Source organism: Malaclemys terrapin, chromosome 2 (genome assembly GCF_027887155.1).
Source record: "Malaclemys terrapin pileata isolate rMalTer1 chromosome 2, rMalTer1.hap1, whole genome shotgun sequence".
NCBI classification, from domain to species: Eukaryota; Metazoa; Chordata; order Testudines; family Emydidae; genus Malaclemys; species Malaclemys terrapin.
In genome coordinates this window covers 106374800-106398136 of record NC_071506.1, presented here as the reverse complement: position 1 = coordinate 106398136, position 23337 = coordinate 106374800, and the positions used below count along the sequence as shown (strand labels likewise).

The 23337-nt window shown below is 40.1% G+C and overlaps 1 protein-coding gene and 1 long non-coding RNA gene across 7 annotated transcripts in view; one reads left to right on the top strand and one right to left on the bottom strand.

Annotated features, from left to right (window-relative positions):
- Positions 1 to 2211, bottom strand: part of LOC128832547 (uncharacterized) — a 98297-nt gene extending 96086 nt beyond the window's left edge. For all 3 annotated transcript variants that reach the window (XR_008443999.1, XR_008443997.1, XM_054020029.1), the window contains exon 1: positions 1886 to 2211. Coding sequence is in view for 1 of the 3 variants with exons in the window: in XM_054020029.1 (XP_053876004.1) it covers positions 1886 to 2081 (196 nt within the window). In the remaining 2 variants the exon portion in view is untranslated. The remainder of the gene's footprint in view (positions 1 to 1885) is intronic.
- The window catches only part of LOC128832548 (uncharacterized), a 419194-nt gene that overhangs the window by 139975 nt on the left and 255882 nt on the right, over positions 1 to 23337 (top strand). Inside the window, exon 1 of one of the 4 annotated variants that reach the window (XR_008444002.1) lies at positions 11341 to 11456. The exons of the other annotated variants lie outside the window; for them this stretch is intronic. This is a non-coding gene — a long non-coding RNA (uncharacterized LOC128832548). Of the gene's footprint in view, positions 1 to 11340; positions 11457 to 23337 lie in introns of those variants that run through there. 4 annotated transcript variants of the gene reach the window in all.

The window sequence follows — 23337 nt, the reverse complement described above, 5'->3', positions numbered from 1 at the left end:
CAAGATTTCCAAGCCAATTTTTCAGACAATTAGGTTTGTACAGTTGTACAAACTTTCAGGTGTTCATCTAAAATAAATTTTGTAAATTTTGAGTTTCCTTGCTGTTTTTCAGAACAAATACCTAAATAGGTCACAAAAACCAAACAACTTATTATACCTAAAGTACAAAGAGCATTTCATATTCACTGATAAACAAAAATATTGCTCGGTGACCTACATAAGCAAAATGGTAGAAAGTATTTACTAACCAGTCAAAATAACATCCAACAAATGAAGCATATCTGTTTAGTTTTACGTGAAGATGAGAGAGCAAAGGCATAATTCCATAAGGTAGAGTCTTTGGACTAATGCAGCAGGGATTTATACTTCCGGTGCAAGATTTATTACTTAGATTTTTGTTTTTATATGTGCATTTTGTAAGTCCTTTCCTAAACCTATCTGACCAGTCTTCAAAGTGTGGGGTAGAATTTTGAACAAATGTTACATTTATTATAAAATCGTCCTCTCCACTTTTCTAATCATATTCTCAATTTATCCCATTCAGAATTTCTCATACATTTGGTCCCTCTGGCATTGAATAGTATAGGTAAGACATGCTGCAGCATTTACTTGCAGCAGCTACGTCAGTTCAGCTTGCTTATTACATAGATCTGTTCATTTCTTCTGTAGAAGCTCATTAATCCATCAGCATGACACAGTCCTCCCAATGAGGTTGTGCCAAATGTTACAGTAGCACTCCAGCATAGTTTAGAAATCTGCATGTTGTTTATTTTTCCAGAGATTAAATAGGATCACTTCCCTATCATGTAGCATTTATGCCCTAGGGCAGTCAAATTGACTCCCACTAATATTTTTTTCTTTAAGGAAAATAAGTGCAGTAATTAAGGGACATTGAATATGTTGCTGAAACTTTATATATTGTATGAACCACTACTCTGTAATGTTAAATATAAACCAGAAGAGTAATGGTGGGTAGGGTAGGATGGGATGAACAGGGATGAGTGGGGGAGGAGCTCAGTGTAGGACTCAGTGACATTTAAGGCTGAGCATTGGAGCTGTTGAAGAGTTATTGCTGCTTATGACTGTTTGGCCTGGCTGCATATCAGAGCCATTAACCTCTGAATAACATAGCCCTAAAGAGAATGTACTCTTTTAGAAAACTCCTCATTAATTAAATTTATGGAAGGGAAAAAAAAGCTCAGGCCTTGGAGCATGGGGCTTCTATAGGTCCTGGAGATGCATAAAAATAGCCAGGAATGTTGTGCTTCTTGCAGAAACTAAACATCCTAGCTTTCCCTCTTGAGGGTCTCAGAGGCTTGCAACACTGGGGATGGAATTTGCTCAGTGCTGGCCTTTGCATCCAACTCTCCAATGTGGGGCTAAGTCTGCATGCCTTCAACTCCAGTTAACTGTGTCTTTCCAGCATAATGACGATTCCATGTGTCCGTAGACTTTTCTTCAATAAGTGGAAGTGTTTTAAAAAAGTGTATGCTTACCTGCAAACTTAAATCTCATACAGTGTACATTTTTGCCAGCATACATTCAGAAAATGACACATGCAAAGCATTTAATTTTTTTTAAGTGAACTCTTGATTTGAGAACATCAAGCCTCATTTAAATGGTTACACTTGGTGCTGGTGGTTTTTCAGACAGCAGGGTATGAAATATAGGGGAAAATATGATCTGTCGCTGCAACATGCAATTTTGAAAACTACCCCATTAACCTAGGGACTTTTCCAACAGTAAGCAGCAATTTGGCTCAAGTCCCTTCAGCATCAACATTTTGCCATCACCTCCTTTCCCACATTTACAGAGCTATGGGAGACTTTGCCAGAGAAGTACAGTACAATGAAATGTACAAAGGATACATTAAAAAATCACTAACCTTCAATATTGTGGCTCTGATTCTGCAAATTAATTAACGATTTTTGCCTGCACAAAAAGTCTGAAGGATTAGGCCTTGTCTGAGTTACATTTATAAAAAAATAATTTTCTTTGTTTCCTTCATTCTCTCCTAGTTTCTTTTTTCCTCTCTCCATCCTTTTTGTCTGCTCTGTTTTCTTCTTCCTTCTTTTTCTCATGCCGAAGCTTTTCTGTTACCTTCATTAACATAGATTTTCATAATCAGCTTCCTGTTCTGCATTGTATTGTATTCCAGTTTTGTCTCTTGTGATCCCTCTTTCTCCTCTGTTTTTTCTCCCTGCTTCTGTTCTCTTTAAGTTTATTCTTTGTTTCTTCCTCTCCCTCCCAGCCAGAATGTCTGAGTTAAGTACCCTCCTCCCGACCTTTCCAAAATAGGTGCTGTAATCAGAAAGTACATGGAACACTTAACTAATTAGGAACTTCAGGTTCTTGATAGGGAGGGAATGATTAAGGATATAGACTTTGTATTTTGACTTCTAACTCCAGTGAATACAATTACAGGTAACCCCCCTTTTTAATGTATGCTACAAATGCACAAAATCCTAGGCTCCGAGGAATATCTACACACAGGAGAATCAGTATATTAGAGCAGTGTCATTTGCGCTGCTAGCTATAGTTATTATTGTGTTATTTCTAGTATAGACCCCTGCTTTTGAAGGTTTATAACTGTGCTATTAAAATTCATTGCAGACTGAAACTTGGCACACAAGGTCTGAGAGCCCAGAGCAAATTTTTAATTTTTGTTTAAAATATTTTTTAAGCTAAAGGAATGCAATAAAAACCATTACACTGGTGATTATAAATACTTTTATGTGTTACTACAATACAAAAAATACTTAATTTATTTTAAAATTCTGTATGGCATTAGTCCATGGCATTAGATGGCTTCAGGTATTCTGGAACAGAACAGTGAACACTACAGTTACTTTATTAGGGAAAAGCACTTAGGTGATCACACATTCTCAATATCGCTTAAAATCTGATTTTAGTAGGCTCTTTAGAACACTACTGTACCATAATGGAATCAAGTGAAAACAAACAAACTTGTGCAACTCATTAAGCTTCACCACCACCACGTGTGACCATTTAAAAGATGCTGGATGTTTTCAAAGCAAGAATGGGCCTTAAAACATTTAAAATAAAATAACCAAAATGCTCTGCATGTGTCATTTTCTGAATGTATATTCATAAAAATGTATGGTATATCAGATTTAAATTGCAGTTATTTGCAGATAAAGAAACTTTAAAAAAATGCTTCTACTTATATACTGAATATTTCCGGACACTGGGTACGGGACATAGAACTATTCAAATCCAGCCCAGCCCAGTCCAGTAGTGACTTAATGTGGTACCATAGGATGACAGATGGATGATCTATATGTATAGTAGTAATATATACAATCAGTTGATTAAATTACTTATTTGAGGTTCAGACCCCTTGTCTTTATAGTTAAGGGGCAATTTCCCTGATTCGCCAGTTTGGTGACTTACATGACAGGCTGGTCAGACAAGCAAATACACATTCCTTTGTCTAGGTAAGACTGTGCTTATGCATTGCTTGCTGAACACATTTTAGGAACATAATTCTACCACATACTTATAAATCTTTGTAAACACCCCATACAGCCATCATGCAAGAATGTTAATGATCAGTAAGTTATTAGTTTTCCGATGAGATATTACATGCCATCCTTTGGGTATATTTCATGACAACAGTGTGTTAGGTGTAGTGAGTATGTCAGGTCTGACAAGAATTGCTGAGAAGTGAAACACCAGTAGGTCTCTGTATCACAGAGGGCCATATCAAACTGGCAGACTGTGTGCCTCCTACAAATTTCTACTTCCACAACAAAGTGGAATAAGACATTTTGACAGGGTTGTCTGTAGGTCTGCTTGAGTCAGTCAGCAGAGATAGAAAGAATGAAAAGAGAAGAATTTTCATGTATTTATCAGTTGGAGCGAAGAAGGAATTTTACTCTGTAGGAGTCAGTGGAGAGTGGACAGTGTTTCCAGGTCTGCAGCACTCAGCCATCAAGCTTCGTGAAGACTTGCTCTGTCACCAAACCCTCCTTCTCGTAGGTCTCTACTACATCTGATCTGGATAGGTAGACCAGGACTTTCATTGGGAATGTATATTATCACATTCTGGTGCAAAAGTGCCAGAATTTAGGCATTGAACCTGCAGTGTAGTGGAGAGTTTCTGATTTTGTCATATTTAAGTGAGGATTTGTTATCCATTTTGTGATAGCTGCCAGTCAGGGAGTAATTGTGAGTAAACAGCTGGATAGATTTCCTTCCTTTCCTTCTGAATTTTTATATCACTGTGCTCAAATGGCACAGTTAGGATTAGAAAATCATTGAGTGGAAGGAAGAGAAGATGAATTGGTGCTTTTAAAAATACTTTAAACAAATTGTGTAAGAATGGGAATTAAGTCTCTTTCCTGTTCACTAATGGCTTTTGTTTTATAGCAGGTGTTCAAGGTATAATGCGGAACTTGTACTCTAGTATGAGCCAGGCCCTTCTTCCTCCTCTGACATAAAAATGCTAGTGAAATTTTAAACATTCTCTTTGCCGGCATACTGGTGTCTTTGGTGTCTGTGTATATATGTGTATCTGAGAGAGCAAGCTCTTGCTGACAGGAGATCATATTTTTACATGTAACTTGAATTAAATTATTTCAGATGCAGACCATTTGGAATAAATGTTTACAGGAACTGGTTTAGATCATTATAAACAGTAAAATTGAAATCTTGCTCTAGTAGAGTGGAGCATATTAAAATAAAAAATTGAACATGACTCCTCATGCTATTGTGTGTCAAAGAAGACTCCTGCCCTTCTGGCTCAGGTTTCCTGCCTTTTTTGAGAGGTTCTTCAGGAAATGACAAAGAGGACAAGAGGGATCTTTGACAATGAAATACATTCTTATTGTGAAGTTGAAATATAGCTATTTAGAGCTTCCTTGCTTGAGACCTCACATTTTATGGCATAGAAAGTTAAATGCAAGCAAAGAAACTTGCTAAGTTTTACCAGAACTACTAGGCAAATGCTGTAACATCATGTGTTAAACCAAACAACCAACCCTAGAACTTTATCTTTGCCCAGTCCACTGTACACAGGAAGAGGAAGAGGCCTATGAGAATCCTAGAAATGTAGGGCTGGAAGGGACTTTGAAAGGTCATCAAGTCCAGCTCCCTGCACTGAGGCAGGGCCAAGGGAACCCAGACCATCCCAGACCTATGTTTGTCCAGCCTATTCTTAAAAACCTCCTATGATGGGGATTCTACAACCTTCCTTGGAAGCCTATTCCAGAACCTAAATACCCTCATAGTTAGAATAGGAATCCAATGCCATCTGGAGGTGCTGCTTAAAGATTACCATACATATTTAGCCCTTGCAGTCCACAACCGTAGATGATGTCAAGAAAACATTTTGGGCCATATCATGAAACTTCACAAGAGCCTTTAGCTCTGATGTATGGGAGGGTTTCTTTGTGGGTGTACATAACCAGGAAAACCCCTGACTGTGGAGGTGTGCTCATGGAGTGGGAAGTTTAGAAAATGGAAGGCTTTGTCAAGAAGTTTGATGCATAAGCCACATCATCATCCGTACATTTGGCGGTGTTTCTCTGGCTTTTGAGAGCTTTAGGGGGTAAGAGTTCAAGAAGACATTGCTCTTTTTGCAGGAGGTTGTTCTGCCTAGTGTGCTTATAAATTCCAAGGCCAGAAAGGGCCACTGTGATCACTAAGTCTGACCTCCTGTAACACAGGCCATAGACCTTCCCCAAAATAAATCCTAGAGCATATATTTTAGAAAAACAACCAGTCTTGATTTAACAATTGTCAGTGATGAAGAATTTACTATGACTCTTGGTAAATTGTTCCAATGGTTAATTACTGACAGTTAAAAATGTATGCCTCATTTCCATTCTGAATTTGTCTACCTCCAATTTCCAGCCATTGGATTGTGTTGTATCTTTTTCTGCTGTATTGAAGAGCCCATAATTAAATATTTGTTCCCTATGTAGATTCTTGTAGACTGTAATAGCTTAATGGCCATTTTAGGTATTGACCCAGTTACTCTAGCTCTTTTTCTAGTCTGGTCTGACTATTCTGTAGTCCTGACTAATTTCACTGTAAGGGGGCGGCGGGAAGCGGCGCAGGCGAGGGATGTGCTGGCCGCAGCTTCCCGCCACCCCCATTGGCCCGGGACGGCGAACCGCGGCCAGTGGGGGCCGCGATCATCCGAACCTGCCGCATCAGCAGGTAAATAAACTGGCCCGGCCCGCTAGGGTGCTTACCCTGGCGAGCCGCGTGCCAAACGTTTCCGACCCCTGGTGTATAGGCTTACAATTGGTTGTCACCAACGAAAATGATTACTTTTCAGTAAGAAGTCTGTCTTTCAGTGTTAGGCCAAGAAATGACAATTGCAATTAAGTTTAGACTGTTTTGGGGATGATAACCATTATCTACTGGATATCTTTGAATTGGTGATTTGTAACAGCTCTAACAGGTGGTGGGTGAGGAGACATAATTTAGAGGTTAAACGACAAGACTGGGAGGAGATCTGGAGTCTGATTGTGGGTCTGCATTTGGACTTGCTCATTTGGACATTTATGGACATTCTCCTTCTCTGGAAGTTGGCAAGAAGGTAGGGGAAAATACCCCCATTCTCCCCTTTTTCCCCTCTAAGGCCCAAGCTTTCTCCAGTTCCATATTAGAACTGAAAATACAATTTTCTTGAAATGTTAATACTTAAAGATAATCCTATGTACTCTCAGCCTTAAAGTGGTTTTCTTTTTTCTGGGTATGGACATAATTATACTTCCTACATAATAGGTACTGTGGAGCCTCATTCACTAATCTTTCTAAGATATTATAAAAGTACAAATAATTATATATTCATGAGAAAAATAATTTTCTATTGGGTTCAGAACCTCTGCAAAGTTTAGTCCAAAGTCAGTTGTGAGTAGTATTCTGACCACTGAAAGTATTTTCTCTTTGAATTAAGATACTGGTCAATTTTTAGTCATAGTGGCCATTATTAAGTAAAATTTTGGCAGGATTTCATATGACTTATAATGGCATTGATTGTACTAGCTGCTCTCAAATTGAAGCAATTCATACTTTTTTGCCCCTGTGTGTTGAATTTTCCTTATACTGCTTCGGTTTCCATGTCTGTTTCTCTTCCTTTTCTTAATTGGTCTTGGTTTTGGATTTTTAGACATTCACAATGACAACACCCAGTGTAGTCACTTGATTCTGCCAACAAAACCAAAACAAGACAAAACTCAAAAAGATGTTCTCTTCAGTCTTCTAAACCAGTCTGGACTCTCTAGTTCTTCCCAACCAGCAAGTGGAGAGGCTTTTACTGGTCTTTTGCTGATGACATGCGTCCATGTATAATGTAGCCATCTCTTAGCCTTAATTTAAAAAGTAGAAAAGTAGAGCCCAGGAAAGCAAATAGACTTGCATCATATTTCAATGAACAATTAGAATATTTCAGAAAGCATGAATTTTCTCTGTTAGATAGTACACTTTTTAGGAAAGTATGCTGGACTGGTACAAAAAGCTTAGAGAAAGAAAATTAATCTTCTATGAAAAAAAAAATCCCTCCCTTCTTCAGTCTTCTATACCAGTCTAGACCCTTGGAATCTCTCAAAAGCAGTTTACTTTGGTAAACACTCTGGGGGGGAGAGGGGGAGCTAGCACCTGACAGCTTTCACCTTTCTGAGACTGCATATGTACAGATATGCATATGTGTTCCATAATATTTCAGAAAGATGTTTGGTGATGCCCATGCAATAGACTTGCAAATCTTCAAGAAAGACGTTTCTTCTCTCTCTCTTCTCTCCCTCCCCTTTGCCCCCCCCTCCCCCAAGAAGAAATGTGTAGAGTGAACTTTGAGGAAGTTGGAATTTCCTTTCCTGCAGAACTAGGCGTTTGTAATGAGTTATAACAGAAATGTCTGGACTGGTATAGAAGATTTTGAAGAAAGGAAAAATAACCGGTTCCTTTTTATCCCATCCCATCTCCTAGAACTGGAAGGGACCTTGAAAGGTCATCGAGTCCAGCCCCCTGCCTTCACTAGCAGGACCAAGTACTGATTTTGCCCCATCCCTAAATGGCCCCCTCAAGGATTGAACTCACAACCCTGGGTTTAGCAGGCCAATGCTCAAACCTTTGGTAGTAAACTGTATCTTAAAAGTATAAAATGACAGTTTTTTTGGTAATGGTTTAGGCGACCTTGCTATCTAGGACATATTGTAAAGGCATGGGAGAAGACATATCTGATTATATCTAGTAAACAGCAGAAGACAGGGCACCATGCTTTAGCTCTCAGCGATACAATGCAAGTAAAATGAGCTGTTCATGACTAAGTAACGTAGGGATTCAGTATTGGCCAATAAAACCTATGTTCACATTACACAGTCCATCTTTTAAGTCTACTTTATTAGCTTTATACTTATATTGTCCTCTGCACTTTTTGAGCCACATTAATTATAAGGAGGTGCATACCATGGTCAGAATGTTTATATGTGGATTTTGCACAAGCAAGAGAACAGGAATATCTCACAAGGAACTTTGAAGCAAGGTTCTCAAAGTTTGTTGTGGCCAGGTTGGGTAAATTTATTTTTTTCCCCCTGTAAAATTTGCTAAATCTAAGAATGAGAATAGAACATTAGTTTGAGAGTTGTCAATATGGCTTAACGCCAGCATGTTGAGATCTGTCATCTTTGCTGCTGGCCAAGATCTCTACAGCATATTGTTAGTTCTATTTCATGATGCAGCATCCAGCGATCCTGCTATTACTATAATGGTTAAAGGCTGAAAAAGGAGAATGTGTTTAGGCTTTTTTTTGAAATACTCTTGAGAATGGGTTTGTGGGGCAGCAGAATGCTTGTGGAAATGTATCATGATGGTGTGAACTTTTTTTCTTTACCGTCTAAAATCTTCCTTTGAAAATCTACTGCTACTAATAGTAATAACTTAAGCTGTCAGAAAAGCTCTGTAAGATCCCTGCTGCAATGATTTTTTTGCTACTGCAGCAGAATGCTAAGGCCACAATCTCCGTGAATAATATAAGGACAGATGGAGAAGAATATGACAATTACAGATGTGTAAGTTCCTTGACCTTTGTTCTGCACTCCTCTCAGGCCAGCTGCAAAAGCTTGGTGTCTCTGACTGGATGGCCACGACTTTTAATACTCTGACCTGTTCACACTGCACCTGACTAGGATTATGTATCACGTAAGTAAGTAATAGGCCTTAAAAAGGCTTTTAACAAAAAAATCAGAGGAGAATGGTGGTGAAGGAAGCAGCTAAGTGCTTAATTTACAGACAGTTTTAAGTATCTAGATGGAAATAACAATTGTGTTCATTTGTTCAATAATAACAAAAGCCTTGACCTAGTGTTGACCTGTTGTGCTTCTCTTTCCCTTGTTTCTGTATTCCATAGCCAAGGAAGACATGATCTGAAGCTCTGTGCTGCCTACAGGTTTGCAGGAAACAGTGACATGTAGTTCCAGCCATTCTCCCCCGCTTTCCACTTATTGTTTTAGGATTTGTCAGAGAATGTGTTGAGATGAAAGGCTGCATATTTTTTTCAGGTCTGATATTGAATGGAAGCAGTTGTGGTTTTTTTTTTTAAAAAGAAGTAGGTAGGGAGGAAACACACAGCTTAGGGTTAACACCCTCCTGGTGTTTACTCATAAATATAAAATGGTGTAACACCAGACACATGGCACTTTCTGATTGGTTGCTGATGATGTCATGCACATGTCACTCTGGCCAGTAAATTTGCGGATCTGTTTTCCTTATTCGTATGTTTAAATTCCGTTTCACAATAGCACCATTTCCAGGGGATTATTGCACTTCTCAGGTGGTGGAAATCATTTAGGCCTTCACTTGAGCCTGGCAATAACCTGCTGTGTCATATATAAACGTGTGTGTGTGTGTAAAAACACTTGGATGGTAGCAATTGACCTCTCCCTGCATTAAATGCTAATATAATAGGTGGGAGTTCTGAGCCTTTCAGCCTCACAGGGCATCACCACAGGCCTTGAGAATGGGAGGCTGGGTAGAGAAGGCTAATTGAATTGGAAAAGTGCAGTTTTGTAGAAATGGTCTAGTTCCACCCCCCCTGTCGTCCTTAAATTCAGGGCAGAGCATAAGCTCTGTAATGTTTTCCACCCCGTGCAGGCACATGAGCTGTGTGGTTACAGTAACAGTCTAACAACATACACTGGTGTGCATGTCTACTCCATGCATTTGAAACCCTGTAGTAGTCCTAACAGTGGGATGTGGAGCTCCCCTGAGGAAAGCTAGATTGTCCACTGACATTTGGATTAGTTTTGGATCTCCGAGTCTGGGATGGATTGGATCCCTTAATCCTTTCACTCTATCTAGCAAGAATGTTGTTTTATCACTGAAAATTAGGAATATTTTGTATGGAAAAAGCTATATTTTAAGTAGATAAAAATTGCCTTTATGAGCAAAGAACATTGGTAGAAGGTGGCTGGAACATTTTTCTTCAATTTCAGTTAACTGATTATAGTTTTTTTGTTTGTTTATCCGTTAACTAGAGACACTTATTAAACAAGGATTCAGGAATCCCTTTTGTTACTTTCAGGGGGGTGCATTCTCCAAGAGACTGCAAAGTCACTGCTCTGATCAGTTATGTGAATTCTTAGGAATATTTTGAATGCTGTCATTTCATCAACTTCTTATTGGGATTAGAAAAATTCCAAGAAAGCAGATTGGATGATGTTGTTTAGAAACGTGTCTATATTTAGGTCTTATCTACTCAGGCATCTCTCAATTTCAGATAGCCAGTAGTCCATAGAATCAGCAATTTGCTGGGTCAAAAGAAAAAAGCTTCACATTCAGCATTATAAAATGGTAATGGGCTCAAAGGAGATATTTTGTGTTCCAGGTTAGATCCATGCCTCTGACAGGCTGCAATTATGTGCGAGCTGAAACCAGAACTGATCTAAACATGCATAAGAATTTCAGACACAGCTTTCTTCAGGTGGTGATTTGGACAAGGTTAGCTACCTAAATCAATATTATTACTTATTCTGTCCATGAGGGAAGGCACTGCTCCGCTGTGCCCTCTCTGCTGCCTTTTCCTCCCCCTCCTCCTCCTGCTTGATCCTGTGAAAGCTGTTTGAGACTGAGCGAGAAAGGCTATCACTCACTAACAGGATACTTAATCCCACGCAGGTGCAGTTTTGAGTAACTATACAGGGCCTCAAGGTCATGTTGGCTGCAAAGTCGGGCAGACCCAAGCTTTTGCAGATGGCCTGAGTGGGAGGAGCGAGATTCAATAATGTTTTCCATCTGTAGCTTCCATGTTCTTCTTTCCCATTTCTCCTCCTCCTCCTCCTCTTTCTTTACGTCCTTTCACAAAGCTTTAATACAGCACCACAGCAACTTTGGAAATAGAAGTAAATATTACTTTAAAACCAAGCACTTAAGAGTTGTTTATACTTTTCATGTAAAAATGTAGTTGGCTGAAAGGAAATCATAGACAGGTAGGCAAATTTTCTTTCATTTACGTTGGTGGTCTAAATTTGAAGCCAGTTCTTTTATTTGCTTCCTCCTTCTATGTTCTGATTTAAGCCTGCTTATAAAAAATAACAAAAGCAGGATGTTGCCACTAGCTGCTTCTCTGCTTCAAACAGAGCACTTCATCCTCCTAAAGTGTAGTATGCCAGACCCCTCTGTCTCATTCCAGTCCAAATAGGAGTATTCCAGTCCCTTCACTAAAAGCATAATTTTCACAATTTCAGATGTCATTTTATTTTTGTTCGTTGTTCTCTCAGTAGTGATGTTGCCCTTTTGGAATTATTTTGCCAAGGAATCTACAGACTTTTAAGCTGCCATGTCTCCTTTTTCCCCTTAAACAAAGTGGGGAAAAATCCTTGTAAGAATAGTATATTTTAGAAAGAACTGCTTAAGACAAGGAGAAATTATGAAGTATTGAGCTGCGATTAGAGTGAATCTGAGCAATGGAACCTCTGTATTTAGTGGTTAATATTATTAACCAAGAAAGCTGTATTATGTTCTGGGGGTGGGGTGGCGGGGGCAACATTTCTATTCTCAGAATCATTACTAATAAGAGCTACTTGTGGGCTTGCTGGCTGGAAGCATGGAATTCCACAATTGTAGTCTGAAAATGAGTACAGTCCTATATGTGTGATACAACACTTTGTGGTAAACAGCTATATATGGCATAACATGAGCACCCACTTATGAACTAAGAATATACATTATATCTCAATTTGTCTTTGACTGAAGTCATGCTTAGGAGTGAAGTGCTTAAGTATAGCTTGATTCGTCCCTTCATGGCTGACTGCACATCAAAGTCTGAGAAGAATTCAGAAAATTTTCTTTATAGGAGTTAGGACTTTTAAAAAAAATTAACAACAAAAAAACCTCAAAAAATTACTCCACCTTTACAGATCATAGCTAGATTCTTCCTCACAGTAAAGGTAAAAATAAATTGTGAGACCGGGCACAGTGGTTGTCATTTGTGCAGTTCTGTGTGGGATTGGGAAGAATTACTCTGCTTGCCAATTTTCTTCTCACACCATATGAAGACTATCAGAGGAGTGTAAATAAAGGCAATCATGTTTTTTGTGTGTGTGTGTGTGTGTGTGTGCTTTAAAAGGAAAATAAATCAGCATTTTCCACTTCAGCAGGGCTTTGGCCAGCAATCTTGGGAATCATGTAAAATCTAATGGAGAAATTCTAATTAGCCTAGCAGCAAGGAAAATATTAATTTTGCTGTCTAAAATGCAAGTCTGGTATCCTTTGTGAATGAAAACATTAAAGATAAGCTGGCTGGAGAGCAGCTGCTGTCACATTCATGTGCATGTGTGCACACAGAGCAATCCTTGAGTTTCCTGTATCAGTGTCCTGCCGTAGTATCACAGTGTGAGAGAAAGGGACCAGCCTTGTGAGATTCTGGGCACTCTGTCTTGTTTGTCTTCAGTAGCCTCACAAAATTTGGCTCCTGGTGACCAACGTTAAGCAGGAAAAAAGTAGTCATTCATTGGACTTGTTCCAGTATTGGGCTTTGCTTTTTCGCAATCATAATTGTGACTGTCTTCAGTTAAATTAAAGAAAAAAAAATGTGATCAGGAGTGGGAAAGGGGAACCGTGGGCCAATGATTAGGGACCTAACCTGGGACTTGGGAGACCTAGGTTCAATTCCCTGCTCAAACACAGATTTCCTGTGTGACCCTGGGAATGCCTTTTAGTCTCTCTGTGCTTCAGTTCTGCATCTGTTAAATGTGGTTAATAGTACTTCCCTAACAGGAGTGTTGTGAAGTGGTCAAATATTACAATTATTGGGGGATACAGATACTTAAGAGGTCTAAATAGATGGAAGGAAAAGGCCAAGATATGAATTAGTCATAAAAATAATGCATAATATTTCTCAACGATTGAAGTTACATAATGATCCCACATTACGTATACTGATTCATACTTGTAAATATGTCAATGGAAACTGCTCCCTTATTTTTCCAGCTACTATCCTGAGGGGAAGTTCCCTTCAATAACTTAGAGAACAAGCTCTATTTGCAGAATATTTATAGGATATCAATTTATTTCTTTTCCCTGCTTTAAAGCATTTGCATTTGGATTCAGCACAGTGAAATAATTGAATCTGAATTCCTTTCTATTTGAAAATGTTAGGAATAAAAAAGGAGAAAAATATTCTGTTTGTTGATGTTCTTCATTGTTTCAGAGCTGCAGCCAGCAGCTTCTCTCCATCTTGATCACCCTTCAGGAGAAGGCTGTAGACTAAATAACCAAGAACTTTCCAAAATGAAGCCAGATTAAAGTGAGGATTTTTTTTAACTCTGTACTGCAATCCAACTTGCCTCTTCTTTGAATCACTTGTCCCTGTGACGAGAACATAGTTGTACAGCTTCTCTGAATTTTTATGTAAGCTCATTCCATGATCAACACTGGGGAATGGCCTTCGGTTCTGCTGGTCAATCCTGTCCCATTTATTATTATTTTTTAAACTATCTATTAATGGATTTAGGCCAGGCATGGTTGTTACATCCTAAGCCATTTTGGTCTGACCCAGTATGGCCGTTCTTATTTTATCATTTATCTTATTTAGGAGCAGGGTTTGGATTTTTTTTTCCCCTCTAGCAGTACCAGATTTTTTAAAATAATAAAAAAAGAAAGGTTTCTTGCTGGTATACTCCAGTAGAAATTGTGGACAGGTTAGAAAAGAAACAAAATAAAATAAAGGAAACTATATATGTTTTTGTTTCTATGTATATAGTTTCCTTTATTCCATTTTGTTTCTTTCCTAACCTGTCCACAATTTTTATTGGTGTGTGTGTGTATTATTTATTTATTTTAAAAGAAAGCAGAAAGGAAAGAAAACATTGCAAATCTAATTGGACTGCTTTGTCTTGAATGCTCGCTTCATTATACCCCAGGCCTTTTTGCTTTGTTCTCTTATTCAGATTCATGCTGCAACTTTACAAAAAGTTTCTCCACATTTCTTACTTCTTTAAGCACAGATTTAGCTAACAATTCAGATACTCCAGGAGACTCTTGTTTTTTGCAATTCCCTTCTCATCAACTTACTGCAGTGCCAAGTTATTTCCAGACATCCTAGCATTTCCCACTTTATTCATTTCTTCCACATTCAGCTGTACTCAGATTCACAGTGAGATGAAAATACCAAGCTGCAGTCAATTTTTGGCAGTGAATCTTATTATTTCAAGTACTTCCATGTTTCCGGTAGAGAGTCCACTTGCTGATTACGTTTCTAAATTGTGGGCAACCCATTCCATCATACCTGTTTTGGAGAAACTTGCTGTAATTACACAGTTATGTAGAAAAATAAACATGTTCTAGCAGTATTAGCCTTCAGTTATGTATTAGCCTTCAGCTGCAACACAAGAAGTCTTTCCAAGGCTTTGCAATGAAATAACATCCTGAATTCACGGGCTGCTTGGTCACAGTCAGGATGCAGTGTGGAGTGCTACAGTTATATAATTAAAATCAAAATACCCATGGTACAGAACGGGACCAGTATGTTATCTAAAATTAATTTGTTCTTAAACATTATAGTTCTTGGAAGAAAAAAACCCCAATAATACAAACTGGGTTCCTGCAGAGTTGGCGTGGCATCGCTTTGGAAGCCTGTGATAGTCACATATTTTCCTGTGAATCTTTGAGAATGAAAGTTGTCCATATTGCTAGATCTTGGCTTAAAAAACAAAATAGAAAAAACAAACAAACAAAAACCCCTGTCCATCTCAAACCATTGGTTGCTATGTTTTTAGCTGCCAGAGGGCAATCCATGCTTGAACCCTTTTGTCTTTTTTTTACATAAGATGTTTCTCTTCCAAGATGAAGGAATAAATATGATAGACTATAACAGATTTTTGAATCTTCAACCATAATATTTTGGGGGATGTGATAGAATAACAGAGAGAATTAATTATGCAGGTTTTTTTTCCCTAGCACCTGGAGCTCATGCTGTTGCTGCTTCTGCTGGCTAGCTGTTGTTTTTCATAAATCACCCTGTCGGGCGGTGTGGGGGAGGGGAATCCATTGAAATATGGAAAAAAGTAGTCATGGCTAGGATGGAAGGAAAGCAACGTCTAAATATTTCACTATCACCCAATAAGCATAGAATCTCCAGGAATTTCCATTTTCCTTGGCTTGTTTCCTTGGCTTTCAGCTTGGAAAAGAAACTTGCCTAGATGGCTGTATTTAAAATAATAATTTCAGCCTGGATATTTAAAAAAAGTAATAAAGGAATGAAACAAGAAATATGTGGCTTATGGTTCCATCTGAGGTCTTAATGAAGGCTTTTCATCCACACAAAGGTCTTCCACAAATCTGGCCATTCAGATAGATCTGTGATAGGGATATTTTCTTTCAATTGTATTTTAATTATGCCAACTCTGATATGGCATTTGGTTTGCACAAGTAACTTTACAAGTTTTGTAGGCCTATTGTTTCTAGCATGCTATTAAACAGTTGCAGGGGGATTGGGAAGGGAGGGAGGAGTCATAACTCCCACACAAATAGATGCCTCTTCAGCCAAATTCAGTACATGTACAATAACATTTCAGCACCATTTCATGTAATTTTTCCAAATGACACAGGCCACACAGTTTCTGAGAATATTTCAGGAACACTCTAAGCCCTCTTCTTCAGCCTTTACTTGCAAATGTTATTCAGAGTGAGTAATCTCATATATTATTCAACAGATGTAAGGGTTGCAGAATCAGACACATAGAAAGTAGAGACTGGACTTGTTAGCATGTTTTTAAAATTCCCCCTTCTAAGTTTTGCCGTGGTTGTTATTTTTTAACTTGTGTATTAGTGGTGGTGTTGCTAAAACATTATTTAATCAAACTAGACTGGGTGATGGTGGTTCTTGTTTTCAAATTTCTTTTAAGGAAGATAAAAGTAGACTTCAGAGGCTGCCATGGTTTCCTCAGGGGACCCTGTGTTTTTGTTACCGCAAGCCTTATTTTGAGAGAAAGTGCACTTAAAAAACAAACAAAACCAAAAAACAAACAAACAAACCCAACCAAAACAAATAGCAACCAAAAGTTCTTTCCAAAATTTCAGTTTGGTTGGTCAATCCCCCCTTCTCCCCCCAACTCTGCTGAAACGTAGACCTAAGATATTATTTGTCATTCTTTAAAGTAAAGAACTTTAGTTGCCAGGTTCACTGAACTGTACTTGGGAGAATATCAGCATAAATCCAGTAAATAACTTCTGTTAGTGAATCAAGATTCAATTTTGCTTGAGTATAGAAAATGGCACCTGAATTATTTTAAAAGTGGAGCATGAACCTTTGTTTTTTAATTTGTTTTGCCTGAAAGTAAGCAGAGGAATATTACGATTAGTCACTCCCTGCTGTTATAATAAACACCTGTTTTCCTCATAGCATTCATTCTAAGCAGTGGGAGTAGTTTATCTACTAAAACTATTCTCTTGCTCATACACTATCAATGAATGATGTAGCTCCATCGTGTGTATAGGTAGCACCTTTCCTTTCCTCTGCATGGGTGAGTTAAGAAACGAATGCCCTATGCTTCACCTCCAAATTCCTGGGTAGGGATTATGCTGTGATCACATCTACTGAGTCAGAAAAACAAATTTCACTTGTTCCATTATGCATGGAGGACTGAGTCCCTGATGACTACACTTTGGATTGAACTGCAACCTTTTGTCAAACTGTAAAATTCTTCACAATGGTGTAAAACAGAGCTTTCCCCCATTTCTTTGGCTTTGTTATTTGAGGCTAGGTATTTTGTAAAGTCATCTTTGAAGAAAAGGATGGCAAAGAGAGAGTTAGCTACGATAAATTCCTTTTCATGAGGTCACGGTCAGGGTTCAAGTAAATCTTGGACTTTAGATATTATGAAACACAGTCAAAGCAATTTCACTGGTTTTTTTTTTGTTTGTTTTTTGGGTCCTGGTAAATTATGTATTGCACCAGAATTTATTTTTAAAAAAATTATACATGTGTTTCAACAATCAAACAGGCAACTTCAAACAACTTACTCCTCCTTGTTCACTACTAGGAGTAGGGCCAATGATAATTAATCAGAATTGTCCTGAGACTTACATCAATCTTTCTACTTGCCTTCTAAGTCTTGGTCTGATGCTGTCATAGGTGGTAAATTCTCAGGTGTGATGTGTCTGAGATGGCTAGGACTATCCAGTGCTGATGCTTCAGCTGTATGTGTTCCTGCTTTTTTACACATGCAGCATCACACCGTAGAGAGAATGCAACAGTGGCAGGTACAGCAGGTTGGTATCAATCTAGCCACCAGAAGAAAATCAGTAATGGCTTCTTTTCTACATAAGTTTCGGGCATTGGGGTGGGAGGAGCAGGGGAAAGTTAGTCGGGAAACACCCAGCTGAGCACAACGTAATATGAAACAGTTTGGGTTATTTGTGGGAGGGGAAGAGAGAAAAAGTATAAGTATTTGAACAACTAGTTAGGTGAACAGTTTTCTGGCTTTTTATAATGCTATAAATAAACTGTAGATATTAATGGTACTAGTAATCCCTACATCATGTTACTCAACAGCAATCCCTCCATATGATTACAGTGTAGTGTTGTAGTCCAAAGAGCATCAAGGTTGGCTTTTGTGGGGAAGAAGAATGGTGACTGTAAGATGATTGGTGGGGCTTATTAGCAATTAAAAATCTGACAAATACCCAAAAGACCAAGTTCAAGTACAAGAAGAACTCATGGCACATACACCCTGAAAAATCCACTTCTGCATTCATGGGGTTCAGTCGTTTTCTTTGTTGTTGAATTAGGTTATGAGGGAGGAGAAAAGGCAAACTACCCCTCCCAAAGAGTTTCAAGGTATGTCTATCGGGAAGGAAATGAGAATCATTGTTCTCGTGTTCATTATGGATTTGGTCCAAAGCCCTTGGAGATCAGAGGGAGACTTTCCATTGATTTCAATGGACTTTGGATCCAGCTGTACATTAAGTCTAATTACTTACTTAAAAAGTAGCAAAGATGAATCATAAAAGATTAGGATTGAAAGAGACCTCAGGAGATCATCTAGTCCAATCCCCTGCTCAAAGAACCTCTAAGGATGGAGATTCCACCACCTCCCTAGGTAACCCATTCCAGTGCTTCACCACCCTCCTAGTGAAACAGTGTTTCCTAATATCCAGCCTAGACCTCCCTGTGACGAAACCTCCCATAAGGCTTTATGGAAATATGCTTAGAATGTGTTTTATGCTACATATGCCATGTAACATATCTCTGTAAAGATTGATCTACTGAATCTATTAATCCTATTTGTATGCATGTATCATTTTTGTATTCGAAGTTATGAATATTGGCTGTGTACTGGCTTGAGTTCTAAATAACCTTAGTAGAGCATTTGGTCAGTTCCTGGAGAAAGGAATGTTGAAGTTAAGTACCTAATCAATAAACACTTAAATGACAATGAATCTTGGAATGCTCCAATCCACATAAGAAGTCTACTTGAGGACATTCAAGGTAGCATGTGACCCCTGGCTGTTACCTGATAAGAAACTGTGAGTCATGCTTGGACATGTGACTTGCCCAGGTGACTACTAAACTCCATCCTGGAGCTGGCCTTTGCATAGGAGTGAGGAGGGGGTCTCCACCCACAAGAGAAAGTCTATTTAAACCCCTGGGAGACCCCTCCTTTTTGTCTTCAGCTGGCTAAAGATAGAGCCTTTCCACCCTCCAGGATACCTGAAAGAAACTGGAACAAAGGACAGTGACTGCAAGGGGTGTGAGTGATTGCTGGACCCAGGCTAAAAGGAGATTAGTCTGTAAAAGGGAGCATTCTGGAACTGGTGAGGATCTTATCTGTATTCAGTTTAATTAGACATAGATTTGTTTTATTTTATTTGGCTTGGTGACTTACTTTGTTCTGTCTGTTACTACTTGGAATCACTTAAGTCTTACTTTCTGTATTTAATAAAATCACTTTTTACTTATTAATTAACCCAGAGTATGTATTAATACCTGGGGGGAGGCAAACAGCTGTGCATATCTCTCTATCAGTGTTATAGAGGGCGAACAATTTATGAGTTTACTTTGTATAAGCTTTATACAGGGTAAAATGGATTTATTTGGGTTTAGCCTCATTGCGAGTTGGGCACCGGAGTATTAAAGACAAGAACACTTCTGTTAGCTGCTTTCAGGTAAGCCTGCAGCTTTGGGGCAAGTAATTCAGACCCTGGGTCTTTGTTGAAGCAGACGGACGTGTCTAGCTCACCAAGACAGGGTTCTGGGGTCCCGAGCTGGCAGGGAGAGCAGGAGCAGAGATAGTTTTGGCACATCGGGTGGCAGCTCCCAAGGGGAGTTCTGTGATCCAACCCGTCACACTCCCCCACTGCAATTTGAGACCATTGCTTCTTGTTCTGTCATCTGCCACCACTGAGAACAGCCAAGCTCCATCCTTGGAACCCCCCTTCAGGTAGTTGAAAGCTGCTCACTCTTCTCTTCTGCAGACTAAACAAGCCCAGTTCCCTAAGCCTCTCCTCGTAAGTCATGTGCCCTAGGCCCCTGATCATTTTCATTGCCCTCCGCTGGACTCTCTCCAATTTGTCCACATCCTTTCTGTAGCGGGGGGCCCAAAACTGGACGCAGTACTCCAGATGTGACCTCATCAATGCCGAATAAAGGGGAATAATCACTAATCACTTCCCTTGACCTGCTGGCAATGCTCCTACTAATGCAGCACAATATGCTGTTAGCCTTCTTGGCAACAAGGGTACACTGCTGACTCATATCCAGCTTCTCATCCACTGTAATCCCCAGGTCCTTTTCTGCAGAACTGCTGCTTAGCCACTTGGTCCCTAGTCTGTAGCAGTGCATGGGATTCTTTCGTCCTAAGTGCAGGACTCTGCACTTGTCCTTGTTGAACCTCATCAGATTTCTTTTGGCCCAATCCTCCAATTTGTCTAGCTCACTCTGGACCCTATTCCTACCCTCCAGTGTATCTATCTCTTCCCCCAGCTTAGTGTCATCCACGAACTTGCTGAGGGTGCAATCTATCCCCATCATCCAGATCATTAATAAAGATGTTGAACAAAACTGGCCTCAGGACTGACCCGTGGGGCACTCCGCTTCATACTGGCTGCCAACTAGACATCAAGCAGTTGATCACTACCCGTTGAGCCCGACAATCGAGACAGCTTTGTATCCACTCCATACTTTTTTAACTTGCTGGTAAGAATACTGTGGGAGACCATATCCAAAGCTTTGCTAAAGTCCACTGCTTTCCCTATATCCACAGACCCAGTTATCTCATCACAGAAGGCAATGATAAAAATAAGTTAACTTCATTGACATTTTCTGGTCAGGTTTAAAATTTTTCTTCATTCTTAGATTGGTACTGAATCACTGAAGAACCCTCATTCTGAATACCTCTGTTTTTTTGCTAGAGAACACACATGCACAAATGACTCAAATAGGAATAAAAAGAGAACACAAATAGAAAATGAGAAGCCTCCAAATGTTTGAATCGTATGATCATGAGAGAAACAAAATAACATCTACAGAGAATGAAAATATAAACCCCTTTTTAAATGAGATTTCACCTTTTTTCTGGGGATTTGTTCGGAGCTGGAACCACTTACTGTAAGAGGTGGGCAGGAATTCCACTTTTTTTCCTTTAAGGGTGAAGATGGTTGTGTTTGACTCAGTCTGCCTGCATCTTTCATATGCATAAAAAAGAGCAGTCCTTTGCTGTGTTCTGAACTATGAGAGAGAAGGAACCTCTCTTACCTCTCACACGGAGTTGGTCAGACTCTTGCTACAATTATGTACACAGCAACTACGTTTGGGATTAAATTCACCCCTGTGTGCCACAAGGGCTGAACCCTTTTATGGCTCAAAATAAGGCTTAGATGAGATTTACATGGTGCATAGGTCATTTGCTAGCCCTGTGCACCAGAAATGCCAGGTGTCCGGTTTTCAACCGTAATGTCTGGTCGAAAAGAGAATCTGTCAGTGTCTGGTCAGCACAGATGACAAGACATTAAAAGTCGCAGTAACTGGCCTCCACCATTGGGGGTGTGTGTGCATGGGAAAGAGCAGCAGATGCGGCTGGAGCCACATGGAGGAACTACTATCTGCTCAGCTGCTGATGCCTAACAGAACAGTGGCTGGCTTCTGGACTGGGCTCCAAGAGGTAAGTGCCATCTCCTGGGGGGCATCCTATGTACCCCTCCTTCTGCCCCGCCATGCCCTAATTGCCCTGGCCTCTTGTTATGGAGACCAGCCCCTTGCTCTGGGGACCAACCCCCCTCCACCCTGTTGTGCCCCAGTTGGGCAGGCGGGTATAGTGCACATCAGCTCCTCTCAGCCTGGCTCTGCAGGAAGCAGGTGAGTCCTGGGCAGGGGTGAAAGTAAGGCGTTACGGGCCGATACAGTGTACCGGTAAAAAGTAGCCGTCAGTACCGGCCCATACCACTGACTTTAAAGTGCTGCTGCGGCGGCAGCGCCTTAACATCACTGCCCCTTTTGCCCACCCCCCGGCCGCCAATGGGGGGGCGCAAAAGAAATAGCTGTCCCGGGGCCGCGATTTAAAAGGGCGGCGGCAGTGGATGGAGCCCCGGGCCCTTTAAATCGCTGCTGGGGCCCTGGGTGGCGTGGGCCAGACAGCGCAGATGGGCTGGCTGGGGGACACTGACCCCAGCCCCGCCCCTTCCGCCCAAGGCCACGTCCCCTCCGGGAGCGGGGGGGGAGGGGGGCGCAGAGCTGGCCCCATACTGGTAAGAGCTCAATTTTACTTTCACCTGTGGTCCTGGGAGAGGGAGGAGTGGAAAGTGAATAATGGAGGAAGGGGAGCAGGGGAAGGGTTGAGGCATGGGTGGAGCCTGGAGGGAAGAGGTGGGGCAGGGGTGTTTGGTTTTCAGCAGTTAGGAAGTTGACAACCCTACTCTGCATAATAGTGAAATTCACTCTTAATGCGTTAAATCTAAGGGTTTGTCTACACTGGCACTTTAAACACTGCAAGTTTCTCGTTCAGGGGTGTGAAAAAAACACCTCCCTGAGCTCAGCAAGTTTCAGTGCTGTAAAGTGCCAGTGTAAATGGTGCGCCAGCGCTGGGAGCCGAGCCCTTCGTGGAGGTGATTTTTTTAGCGCGTTGGGAGAGCTCTCTGCCATGACCACGCTTCACGAATTTGCATGTCATCCTTGCACAGGGGCCATGCTAATCTGGGATAATTTAGCTGGGGGTTGGTCCTGCTTTGAGCAGGGGGTTGGACTAGATGACCTCTTGAGGTCCCTTCCAACCCTGATATTCTATGATTCTATATGTGCTGCTGAAGCGAGTACAAGGCACGTTAAAGAACTGCTGTGAGAAAGTTGCAGCGCTGTAAAGTGCCAGTGTGAACAACGCCTTAGTGTTACACAAATATAGTGGGAATTTCACAGGATGTGATCCTAATGTTTTAGTCTCCCCGGTTTATAGCTACACCTCCACTGCAGCAATAAATGGAATATTATACTAACTAGAAAAGTGAATGTTTTTAATAGATCAAATAAAAGCTAAAATTAGTGTTTGGATTAAACATAGCCCCTTACGTGAAAAAATTCAGTGAATACAATGAGTTTGAGGCCCATATATTACAATAGAAACTATAATAAAAATACTTCATATGTCAAATACATGATGTGGCCAAGTTATGGCTGCAGCTTTTAAATTTTCTGTATTGTTCCATCTCTGCTTCTTCATCTATTTCCTGGTTTCATCTGAACCCATATATTTCCTCACTTTTCTATACCTCTTAATTCTTCAGTCCCTCCTTTAGAGTTTATATTAAGCTTGTCAATAAGCATGTTAAGATACATTTTGTATGCAAGGTACTGTGTAAAATATGGGTGTGTTGAACAGG